The sequence below is a fragment of the Vipera berus genome (assembly GCF_964194415.1).
Source record: "Vipera berus genome assembly, chromosome: Z".
Taxonomy (NCBI): domain Eukaryota; kingdom Metazoa; phylum Chordata; class Lepidosauria; order Squamata; family Viperidae; genus Vipera; species Vipera berus.
The window spans coordinates 16,841,550-16,854,563 of record NC_138205.1 but is presented as its reverse complement, the minus strand read 5'-3'; the positions used below and the strand labels follow the sequence as shown (position 1 = coordinate 16,854,563).

Genomic DNA, 13,014 nt, shown 5'->3' with positions numbered 1-13,014 from the left:
TTATCAACAGATCATAAAAGGTGATCCCATGACTCTGGGGACACTGCAACCATTATAAATATGAACCAGTTGCCAAGCTTCTGAATTTTGTTCACATGATCACGGAATGCTGCAATGGTCACAGGTGTGAAAATGGTCATAATCCCTTTTTTCAGTGCTGTTGTATCTTCAAACAGTCATGAAATGAATGGCTGAAAGTCAGGACTACCTGTGTTCTGCTGTTGTTCTCTGTGGTCTTTGCCAGCCCTTCCAGCTGAACCAGGGAAATACCGTAGATACTTGAGTATAAGCCGAATTTTTCAGCCCACTTTTTCGGCTGAAAAATTCCACTTCGGCTTATACTCCAGTCAACAAAAAAACTTACCGAGGACTTGTGCGCGGCCGAGGCTTTGGTGCTTCCGGGATCGCGCGCACCTCTCCCAAGCCACCGCCGTCCGGAGACCTGCCGAAGTTTGGGGAGGTTTGGGGAGGTGCGCACGCAAACCTCCCCAAACGTCGGCAGGTCTCCGGACCTCCGCGCCCTGCCTGCCTGCCTGCTTCTTTCCGCTGCGGAAAGAAGCAGGCAGGCAGGGTGCGGAGGTCCGGAGACCTGCCGACGTTTGGGGATGTTTGGGGAGGTGCGCGCGCACCTCCCCAAACCTCCCCAAACTTCGGCAGGTCTCCAGACGGCGACGGCTTGGGAGAGGTGCGCGCGATCCTGGAAGCACCGAAGCCTCAGCCGCGCGCAAGTCCTCAGTAAGCTCCGGGCGGTCACTTGCTTCGCGTCTCCTGAGGGAAGGGGGGGCGACTGGAGCGGGCGTGTTTCCTCGCCTGCTGGGCGCCACGATTTGCCCGGGGAACGCGCGGGCCCCGAATGGCAGCGTGGAGCGAGGAAGCGGACAGCCAGGGCTTCCCCGAGAGCCGCGGCCACACAGGGTATTCCTGTGTATTCAGGCTTGCAAAATGGCGGATCGAGCCTCTGCTGGCGGCAGAGGCTTGCAGAGCGCGGATCCAGCCTCCGCCGGCGGCGGAGGCTTGCAGAACAGCGGATCGGCTTATACTCGAGTCAATAACTTTTTCCAGTTTTTGGGGGTGAAATTGGGGGTCTCGGCTTATACTCGAGTCGGCTTATACTCAAGTATATACGGGTAATCTGCCATTTGATTTAGAACTTGTCTTGGCTAACTTAGTCATGGCTCTTCCTAAAAAGGTTGGGTTGTTTCCTAGCCAAACTCTTTGGGGTGACCCAGAAATGAGCGGGGATTTTTTTCATCCCTTGCTTCTGATCCAAAGATGTTGTCCTTGCCTACTGTAACAGCATCCCAGGGACCAAAATGGGAGAAAAAGGAGAGAGATAGTCTCTTTTCCATGGCTGATTAAGCAGCTGTAGCTAGGGAAATAAATTACTTTGGAAGTGGGAATTATAAGTTGGTGAGGCTTGTATTGCAGTCTTAGCAATCTCCCTGATCTCATTATGTCAGGGGTCTTCAGACATGGCCCTTTTATGGCTTGTGGACTTCAACTCCCAGAATTCCTCAGCCAATTTGCCTGGCTGAGTAATTCTGGGAGTTGAAGTCCACAAGTCATAAAAGGGCCAAGTTTGAAGACCCCTGCATTAAGTGTTCTTTCCAAAAGCCCTGTTACTAACTAATACAACACTTAGCTGGACTTTTTCCTTCTGTGCTTCTTATTTCTTTTGAAATGGAAATACTTGGAAATTTATTTTTATAGCCCACTTTCCCAATCTATGTTCACTTTACCTCTTAAAGGATGGAAGTCATGTTAAGGTTTGTTTTAAGAGTGCACTTTAGTTGTAAACTTTTCAGGATATTTATGATATGTAAAAGTGTAATGTAGGTAGTCATTACATCCGCTAACCCAATTTACTTCAAAAGCTTTGTTTTTCACTTGGTTACATCTGCAACCAATTAATTAATTATTTTTGTCAGTTTGAAAAATTGACTAAAAGTAAAGCTGAAGACCGATGACAGAATTATATATTTGGCCTTAGACACTTTTGTTCACAATTTTACAAAAAGAGCTGAGAAAATCAGGAAAAAACCAGTAATAATCATTGCCTAGAAATTTTGCGTCTAGACACTGAATCTTCATTTTCATTTTCTGAACTAATACTACTATCAGCAATTTCTGGTTTTGCTGAACCTGAAATTTCATTTTTATCCTTTTAATACAGGGGTGTCAAACTGCCGGCCTGCAGGCCAGATGCGTCACGGCGAAACCACGCCCACCCCATTGCCAGCAATGGAAAAAAAGTCACAATCGTTGTGACACGTCACGTGACATTGCGAGTTTGACACCCCTGTTTTAATAGATTTCTAATTTTGACAAGTAAAATTTTGTTCAGATTCATACAAGCCTCTCTGTTCTTTCACATATTTGAGCACAAAATATCTTTACACAGGTAGTCCTTGACTTATAACCGTAATGGAACTTGCCCATTACAGTTATATGTCATGACGGTCATAAAGAGGATTATCTCTGGATTTTAACATTTTTTGCACTGGTTGTTAAGAGAATGCAGCATTTGTAAAGCAAACGCCACAATCATTAAGTGAACACATTGTTCGCTATGGGACATTTTTGCCGAAACCAGAAGTGAACACCAGTTTTGGGCCAAAACATCATAAATTGTGGTCACATGTCTGTGAGATGCTGCAAACGGCCATAAATGCAGACTGGTTGCTGAGCACTCCAAATTCAATCACGAGACAACGGGAGGGAGGGCATATGAATTTCAGAATTTGGTCATAATCATCTTTTTGGGGGGGCAGTCTGTCATAACTTCAAACGGTGCTAAGGGACTGGTCATAAGTTGAAAACCACCTGTACTGACAGCTGGAATAGTGAATTGTCTTCCATCGCTCAGAGTTGGTTAAAAGATAGACAGTTATGATTTAAATAAATAAAAATAAATGATAAGTTATTCTGATGGAAGAGATTTTTCCAGATGTATTTCTTTTATTTTCTGAATCTTCATATCTCTAGTACTTAATTGTTGTAGCTCCCAATTGCCACTCTATGTTTTAAGCAGCAGTTAGAATAGAATTAGGAACGAGCATGAATTGGTTACTTTCTACCTTTTTCTAGTGCAGTGATGGCAAACCTTTTAGAGACCTAGTGCCCAAACTACAACCCAAAACCCGCTTTTGAATCATCGGGTACCGGGTGGGTGTGGCCCATTGGGTGGGTGTGGCTGCTGTGGTAACAGCAGACTGGGTGGGACTAAAAAGTTCAATCAATCAATTCCAACTTTGCGAGATCTTTTTTTTTCCTGTGAGAAGTTGAAATTGATTGATTGAACCTTTTTTTTGCACATGGCAGCGGAGGCCTAAAGCAAAAAGGTTTTATAAAATCCAGCTGAAGGCCTAGGATTGGGGCGACGGCACACGTGCCCACAGAGAGGGCTCTGCGTGCCACCTGTGGCACGCGTGCCATAGGTTCGCCACCAGGGCTTTTTTTCTCATAGAACGCTCAGAACGGAGTTCTGGCACCTTTTTTGGATGGAACCTTGTAGGGTAGGCAAGGTGGGTTGTATGACGTGTGAGTTCCGGCACCTTTTTTTTTTTTTTTTTTTTACAAAATAGCACTGTTCTCCACCACTGTTCTAGTGGTTTCTTCAGAGTGAGAGAATGAATACTGTCAATACACAAGAGACAGACGCCGCTGAATAATTGTTTGTTTCTTTTTAGGGCTTCTCGGGAGGATCAAGCGATTCAAATGAAGAAATCATCATTTTGGAAAATGTAGGTACTGCATAAGATATCCTGTGGTGGTGAAAACTTGCTGTTTCAGGATTCTGCCACGGAGTGTCCAACACAGGCTACACAGTTTAGCAGCCTGAGCTTCCTATTTTCTTTTTCTTCTGAAGCAAAGACCATTTCTTGGTCTCCTGGGTGCAAGCATTAACTTGAAATTACGTGGGAGGACAAGTAATATTTCAGAAGCAGGAGCTAACGATTTCTGGCTGGGCAGCCCCAACTGCTATGATTGCTGCGAACAGAAAAGGAACCAAACTTTGCAGGCAAATAAATGGTTGCTGTGCTTCTGTTTGTTTGTTCAGGTCACTGAGGTCTCCTGCCCTTAGTGCAGGAAACTATTACAACTTGCTTTCAGATTTTTGCTTCTGTTTTTTTTTTAAGGATGGACCCCTTGCCCTTCTCTTTCCTTTAACCATACTGGTTTTCCTCCACTCTGGCAGTTTTGATCGCCTGTTCAGCCCATCAGATGCTCCTGAGAGCGCTGTTGCCTCTCCTCTACCACCGGGGAGGTCTCGGCCTAGCCGCAATAGCCAAAGAGATCCAGGACAGAGCACACTGAGATTCATCCCACGAGCAATCTCGCCCTCTGAGTAAGTTTACAAGACTGTAAACCCAAATTCTTTTTTTTTTATTAAAGAGTTTTACAAAAACAAAATTTTCCCCAAATCCCTCCCACCCCAAACCCCCCCACTTCCCAGAGCTAAATACAGGATTATAGTTACAATAATCATATTCTAAATAAAAATTATGCATAATATACAATTAACCAAATTCATAATGCGCTTTAACTCTCTTTTAACATAACTACAAACAACATACCAATAACAATATCCCACTAAAATCTACTCATAAGCTAAATGGTACTTTTTGGTCCCATATTTGTTTTGAATATAATTTATCCATCTCCTCCAAACTGAAATATATCTTTCCTGTGAATGATCCTTCAGATAAGCAGAAATCTTAGACATTTCTGCAAGATTCGAAACTTTAAACACCCATTCTTCTACAGTGGGCAAACTATCCTTCTTCCAATATTGTCCTACCAGTAACCGTGCTGCCGTTATCATGTTCAACATCAAGTTAGTTTCTTTAACATCACAATCTACAACAATGCCCAATAAAAACAATTGTGGGGAGAACTTTATCTTTCTCTTAAAAATCTTTTGAATGTTCCACCAAATTTTAATCCAAAAAGCTTTTATATTTCTACAAGTCCACCACATGTGAAAATAGGTAGCTTCTAAACTACCACACCTCCCAAATTCTTAATTCTTCCTATCAGGAATCCTTGAGAATACAAAGCAAGTGTGTTTGACTGTGTTTTTACCACTAATCTGCTTTTGTCAGTTTTGATTGCGCTGTTTGCTCACCGTTTTTCCGGTTGGGTATTTTTTCCTTTGGGGTACAGGTAGTCCTCGACTTACAATAGTTCATTTAGTGACTGTTCAAAACTACAACAGCACTGAAAAAAGTGACTTATCACCATTTTTCACACATACAAACCTTTTGCAGTATCCCCATAATCATGCGATCAAAATTCGGACGCTTGGCAACTGACTCACATTTATGACGGTTGCAGTGTCCCCGGGATCAGGTGATCACTTTTTGTGATGTCCTGACAAGCAAAAATCAATGGGGTAAGCAGATTCGCTGAACAACCGTGTTACTAACTTAATAACTGCAGTGATTCACTTAACAACTGTGGCACAAAAGATGGTAAAATGGGGCAAAATTCACTGAAACGTTTCACTTAGCAACAACAATTCCGGGCTCAATTGTGGTCCTAAGTTGAGGACTACCTGTATTTTTCCTTCTCTCCTGTTAATCTAAAAATCTTTTTTTCACTTCAACTGGGAGTGATGCTTTGAGACTTTATCCAGGCACACACCTTTTCCCAGAGTACTACAGATTTATCTGCTTTGTGATGGAATGGATTGTTTGTCCATTTAACCCAGGGCTGACGGCTCCCCGCAGCAGAAGCGGCGAGAACTGTATGGTGAGATCCGCTCACACATCTGGCAGGAACATGGTCGGGCACAGATCCATGGGTGGAGCCAGCCACCTTCATTTCAGGTGAGGATTTTTGGCATGTGCACCAGAATCACATGCTTTGAGGTCACCCTACCTATATAAATCCCATGTTGTGACACTAGTTCTCTTGAATTAATGCTTTTAACGGGATCTTATCTAGAAACACAAGCTACAATTATTGTCTACCTTTGTAATACTGTACTAAAATTCTCATTCCCATAACCTTTAACTGGGCGAAACGGTGCGTCATAGGGCAGCAATTTTTGCTCCAAGGTTATCTCAGAGGGGCTAACTTACAGAATGTATCCCAAATCTGGGACCCATGGCTCTGTGGAATTGAAATTTGGCAAATGCTATAAAGCATTTTATGACATAAACATTGTCCGACCTGCCTAAAGCAATTGATGACATAATACACAATGTCACAAAACATTTCTTATGCTGTGTTATAGCGTTTAACGTGGGCTATTTTTAAGGCAGATACATCCCTGAATATGGGCAGAAGTTCTGTCACTGTTAAAGACATTGAGCAATCTAATCATGCTTCTGAAAGAATGACCCAGTGGGTCATGAGTTGTCCAGTTATTATTCAAATGTACACGGAGCCCACCTCCCAGCAGCTCTGAGGGGTTACAGTTTACATTTTAAAAAAATAATAATAATAAAAATGAAGAATTAAAAACAGCGAAAATGACAAAATAAAATGGGAACAAAACCAAACCCCAAAAAACCCCAAACCCACCCGAACGAACGAGAGCTTCAGTCACCCTCACCAAAGACTTGAGAGAAAAGTACTATTGTGTAGAGACAGTCCTCAACTTACGACTACAACTGACCCCAAAATTTCCATTGCTAAGCAAGACAGTTGTTAAGTGAATTTTGTCCCATTTTAAGACCTTTCTCACTACAGTTGTTAAATGACTCGCTGCAGTTGTTAAATTGGTAACACGGTTGTTAAGTGAATCTGACTTCCCAATTGACTTTGCTTGTCAGAAGTTCACAAAAGGTGATCACATGATCCTGGGACACTGCAGCTGTCCATCATAAATATACGCCAGTTGCCAAGCGTCTGAATTTTGATCATGTGACCATGGGGATGCTTTAATGGTCATAAACGTGGGAAATGGTCATAAGTCACTTTTTCCATTGCCGTTGTAACTTTGGACATTCAATAAACGAATGGTTTTAAGTGTTTTATCACTCCTGAAATGGGCAAATGGAGTGGAAAATACAGGCCTGGCATTTGATTCTCTGAATTATAGCTGGCTGAGTTACAACTATAACGGAGCTGTAATGATTTTAGAGCCCTTTTTGTGGCGGTTGTTAAGCAAATCTTACTGGGTGTTAAACAAATCTGCCGTTTTTAAACAAGCACTGCAATCATTAAGTGAACCTGCTGTGGTGTGGTTTTGCCGAAAACCAGAAGTAACCGCCAGTTTTCGTCAAAAAGATCATAAAACACAGTCAAATGACCCCCGGACACTGCCAACAGCCGTAGATGTGTAGATGATCCTGCCCAAAATGTGGTCATGTGACCATGGGACACAGGGGCGAATGTTGGAGCTTTGAGTCCCCTTTTCCAAGACAGTCATTAACTTTAAACCGTCACTAAGCAACCAGTCAGTCATATGTCAAAGGCTATCCGTAATTGAGGGGCTGGTGGAGAGCAACGGTGTCTTAGCTTTTTAACATTTTCTCACCCCGTAAAAATCGTTCTATCCCCAGTTGAGACCTATTCAGATTTCAGACTTGAATTTCTGCTTGTTAAAATGGGGTTACTCTTTTGCTGCAGGGCCCTGATCCACCTACAGGAACTGCTCAGGTACCTGTACTTGTGCAGCTGAGGATGTTGGAGCAGAAAGACCCCAGTACCAAGGTGATGAAGCAAGCTGTCTCCAACTGATGAACAGTTGAGGGCTGCTTTTTGTGTTGTTGTTGTTTTTCCCAAATTAAAAAGTAATGCAAAATCGAGTAAATCTTAATAGAACTAGTGTGAGTCATTGTGGTAGCCTGTGAATGATTTGTGGTAAAGGCTGTAGGAATAAAACTAGAGAAACCAGAGCAGAGACCATTGCAGAGAAATTGGATGGGGGTCAGTGTGTGATGTGTATGCGCTACAATTGGTTTGGATGAGGCAGTCACATCTGATTCCGGAGAATTGTAACCCCAGTCAAGATGGAGTGGAAAGAGGCAAAATGGAGCAGAGATTGCAAGCAGTTCCCTGCATGCTCAGAGGAAGCTTTTAATTTCTCTGGTGCCTCTCTTGGATAATCTGCTTTAGGAATTCCTGTTGCAAACACCTTTTTTTTTAAAAAAATTGTTTTTTAGTAATTTTTTTAAAATTTAGAATAAAAACTAAGCCATTTTTTCTGTTGTTGTTTTTTAGTTTTGGCAAGGGCTAATACAGTCATTGACTTATGAGCATAGTTGGGGGCCAGAATTTCTGTCACTAAGCAAGGCGGTTGTTAAGATAGTTGTGACCGATTTTACAACCTTTTTGCCCTGGTTGTTAAGTGAATTGTGTGGTTCTTAAGCGTATCTGGCATCCTCTGTTGACTTTGGTTGTCGGAAGCCAGCTGGGAAGGTTACAAATGGTGATCACACTATCCGTTCTGATAACCATCACAAATACATGCCAGTTACCAAGCACCCAAATCTTGATCTTGTGTCTTGTGGGGATGCTGTGATGGTCATAAATGTAACCTCCAGTTGTAAGTCACCTTGGGCCATTGTAAAGCAGTCAATCTGGCCATCTCAGCAAGTTCCAACCTCTTCGCTATCCATTTGTCCATTGTAGGTAAAGTCTTTTCACCTTGTCCATATACTGCATATACACCCTCACTGCAGTTACAGCAAACATTTCTGAGTGTACGTCAATTAAAAATTTGTGGATGGATGTCACGATAAATGCTTGTCCCTCTCTTATCGCAGCTCTGGTGTGCCGCAGCATCTGTTGGGCCGGAGCCTCGAGAAACGCCACAGATTGTAAGCACTGCTCCCTGGCAAATTTGCACAACCCAACCCCTTGCATGCTTGGGATTTCTTTATGCTAACCTTCTGTTTGGAGTTACTTGAACCTTAAATACAGCCTTCCCTGAATTGCCTGGGTGTATTGGAAACATGATTCCCGGAATTCCCTAACTAATAGGGTGGCAGAGAATTATGGCGATGATGATATCTGGAGAGTGGCTTCCCTTCCCTTTCCCTTCTACAACTCTTATTATTAGGTGGTATACAGGTAGTCCTCAATTTAGGACCACAATTGAGCCCAACATTTCTGTTGCTAAGTGAGATGGTTGTTAAGTGAGTTTTGCCTCATTTTACAACCTTTCTTGTCACAGTTATTAAGTGAATCACCACAGTTGATGAGTTAGTAACATAGTTGTTAAGTGAATCTGGCTACACCATTGTTTTTGCTTGTCAAAAGGTTGCAAATGGTGATCACATGACCTTGGGACACAGCAACGGTCATAAATATTAGTCGCCAAACATCTAAACTTTGATCACATGATCATGGGGATTCTATAAAGGTCATAAGTGTGAAAAACAGTTGTAAGTCACTTTCTAGTGCCACTGTAACTTTGAACGGTCACTAAATGAACTGTTGTAAGTTGAGGACTTATAACCCAGTTATAAAGTGAATCTGGTTTCCCCATTGATTTTGCTTGTCTGACGGTCGCAAAAACTGGTCACATGACTCCGGGACACAACAACTGTCACAAATATGAGTCAATTGCCAAACATTTGAATTTTGATCATGTGACCATGGGGATGCTGAAAGGATCATAAGTGTGAAAAATGGTCATAAGTCACTAACGAAAGGTTGTAAGTCGAGGACTACCTGTAAATCCTTGCTACTGGACAATTCAGGCCTTGAAAAGTTACATTCTCGGGGGATATTTATTATATTTACCTGAGCAAGTCCATCTTGTGGCACAGAAGACCCAAATGATGGCTATACGGTTAGAAAAAAAAATCGTTGGTGCAAGATTTCTCGCCATCTTATCTAAGATTTCAGATTAGGAGCTGCAGGTGGCACCGTTGCCTGGCTTGAAGATGGGTTTATCAGTGCCTGCCTTTTCCTGATGTAGGAAACCTGTGATATTTCCACCTTAGGCTCACATAAAATGGCGCAGGTCTGACTCAGGGCAGAGATAAGTTTCGTATCTGTTCATAAGTTGCAGTTTACCAGAAATCAGATGATCCTGCTACGTGCAGACGGACAATCCCGTTGGAACACGTACAAGAAAGTAACAGAAACAATGACATTCCATACATGGCTATAGCTGAAATGTAACCATTGGATAGCTGCTTGTTGCTTGTGTGGTATTGTATTTCAATAAAAGAGAGCTGAGGACTTTGGTCTGGGCCCTCATCCCGAGAACGCTCAGAGAGACGTGTCCTCATTTATTGGCAAGTCAAGAGGAGCCCGCCGGGTGCGAAAAACCCGCATCCTGACCCTTCTCTTCATTTCCTTTCAGGATACCCCCCAAAGTAGCTCTTCCGGCAGCTCTCAGCTGTGGGTGGCTGCTGGGACCCACTCCGCCAGTGAAGTGACCCTCTTCAACGCTCCCAATACTAACCAGCTCTTGGAACACTTTGTGTTGCCTGGAATTCACATCCTCTCCATGGCTTGTGTTCCTGGTCAGTGAGATGAAGTGGGAGGTGGGAATTGAGAAATGGTCCGAAGAAGCAGGGATAAGAGTACAGGATTCTGTGGTCCCAAATGCCCGGGAGTGAGACACTTCCAGTGAGGTCAGGAGACTCTGGGTAAATGGGGTCAAAACTTTCAGCCATTTTTTTTCTTTTTGACAAAGAGTTTGGGGAGTAGGATTTAATGGAAAAACTGACCTGGTTTGTGGGGTTTGAGAGGAATTTAAGGGACGCAATGGGTATCAGCCTATTAAACATCTTTTTTCTTGCCATTTCCAATTCAGTTTTTGACTCTCCCCAACTGGGTTTTTTTTAGGGGCTACAGTTTAACCTGAGTCGTACACATATCTTGAGTGGAAATCAATCTTCCTAAGAAGCCTCTCTATAGTATCATTTGTTCTCCGTATTTTCACCATTAATTGAATTATAAACTAAACAGGATGGGTTTGGAAACATGTTAAGCCAAACCAAGATTAAAATAAACTATAAACTTTGTGTATTATACCAATGAGTCAGTTGGTCTTGAGGTAGATCTGGTGGAACCTGTCATGCAAATTCCGCCAAAGTAAATTGGGCACAATCTACATGTAATCTTCAGTTCTTTTACATGGCACGATAATTGGACGGGCATATTTGTGTTGGTTGTTTGGCTTGGAGATATGAGTTAAGAGTAGTTTTGAGTTTCAAATCTCAATGTAACCTATTTGGGAAGAAAACCGTAGCTCAGCTATGGAGACTGAAAACTCAAAGAACTGTTTTTAATCCGTATGGACACCACTTAGCCACATGTACTTGGTGTAAGCAAGGCTCTATATCAAAAGTGTCTAAACTTTTCTTTCAGTGAGATTTTTTTAGATCAGGTCTTCAAACTTGGCCCTTTTATGACTTGTGGACTTCAACTCCCAGATTTCCTCAGGCATTCTGGCTGAGGAATTCTGGGAGTTGAAGTCCACAAGTCATAAAAGGGCCAAGTTTGAAGACCCCTGTTCTAGATTGAGTCTTTCATTCTTCAGTGCTTTTTGGATTGTTGAAGTTGATTCTCAGACGTAGACATATCTATTTGTCTCTGAAAAAAAGAAGCCCAGAGTTGAAGTCCACCCATCTTAACGTTGCTGAGACTGGGAAACACTGGTCTAGTTGCTTTGAAGCAGACATGTCAAACTCGCAACGTCATGTGATGTCGCACGACGTATCGGAGCTTTTCCCCCATTGCTGGCAATGGGGTGGGCGCGGTTTCGTCGTGACGCATCCGGCCCATGGGCCGGCAGTTTGACACCCCTGCTTTGAAGGAATCTCAGACTAGCTGTGAGATTTCAAAGCGATGTGTCCAGATGTGTTCTGGGTTCTTAACAGATTAGCATTCCTTTCCCTAATGTTGCTTTCCCTCTGCTTCTGTAGGCCTGACAGCACTTGTTGGTGAAAAGCCATTGGTAGGGCCAGAGATCCTTGAAGACCCTTTGGCACCCCGATCTGACAGTGATGAAGAAGCAAGGGAAATGGAGGCAGTTGGCAGAGAACCCACTGTCTGGATTGGGACCCAGGAAGGCTGGTAATGGAGATCGAAGTGGGGAAGAAATGAACGTGTCTGATATAATACGCCATTCCTGTCTATGTTGAGTTGCTTCAGGCAGCGTCTGGCTCTTCCTGTCCTCCTTCTCTCTTCCTACCATTTTCTTCTTGTTGTTACTGTTACACTGTGATTCTACCTGCCATCCTGAGGATGGAGGTGTCATTCTGGGGAGAATGTAAAGGTCACCTGCTTTCACAGGTGGTGTTGTGATTCAGTGTCAGCCTGTGCTCCCAGCAGCTGAGTCCGATGAATCTGAGGAGGAGGAGGAGGGACTTGGGAGAGCCTTTGGTGTGGGAGGGAGGCTCTGATGCACTGCAGGACTCTCAGCCTGGCCCCTCCAGTCATGTTCCTCATGAGACTCAGCTGTGTGAGCACGAATTGTCGGACTCAGAAGGGTCACAGCTGAATCTGTTCAGAGACGCTAGAAGCAGAAGGCAATCCAGCAGAGCAGAGCAGAGCAGAGCAGAGAAAATCAATGAGGCAACTCAGTGAGAGGAGAAGGCAGTGAGAAGCCACACCTTGGGACTGATAATAAAAGGGGAAGGTATGGGCGGGGCTGGTTGCTGAAGGCAACCGTTTGGAGACATTCTAAGGGAATCCTGGTCTGTTCTGGATACTTCTGTTTAACTCTTGTTTGTTGACTCTTGTTTGATATTTTGATTCATTTATTGAAGGAAATATTCCGTTGCTTTTTTGTTTGTAAATAATTTTGGGTTGGGTTTTTCCAGCCTATTGACTGTAAAAAGGAAAAAGGGGTTGTCCCTGACACACAAACAGGGCTGGTCGTAGGCTGGAACAGAACAGGTGGTCCTTGATTTACGGCCACAATTGGGACTGGAACCTCCATTACTAAGTGATGTGGTCATTAAGTGAGTCCCACTATTACAACCTCTTTACTGCAGTCTTTTAAGTAAATCACCATGGTCATTAAATAGATCATGTGTTCATTGTGTGAATCTGGCCTCCTTCCTTGACTTTGCTTGTCAGAAGCCCTTGCAGGAA

At 43.3% G+C, this 13,014-nt stretch overlaps 1 protein-coding gene across 1 annotated transcript in view; it reads left to right on the top strand.

Moving 5' to 3' along the window:
* LOC308677345 (C-Jun-amino-terminal kinase-interacting protein 4-like) overlaps window positions 1–13,014 on the top strand; it is a 50,172-nt gene that overhangs the window by 20,187 nt on the left and 16,971 nt on the right. Inside the window, exons 13-19 of the mRNA XM_081343615.1 lie at window positions 3,690–3,743; window positions 4,199–4,348; window positions 5,714–5,831; window positions 7,582–7,665; window positions 8,721–8,774; window positions 10,271–10,433; window positions 11,841–11,991. Coding sequence (XP_081199741.1) covers window positions 3,690–3,743; window positions 4,199–4,348; window positions 5,714–5,831; window positions 7,582–7,665; window positions 8,721–8,774; window positions 10,271–10,433; window positions 11,841–11,991 — 774 coding nt within the window. The remainder of the gene's footprint in view (window positions 1–3,689; window positions 3,744–4,198; window positions 4,349–5,713; window positions 5,832–7,581; window positions 7,666–8,720; window positions 8,775–10,270; window positions 10,434–11,840; window positions 11,992–13,014) is intronic.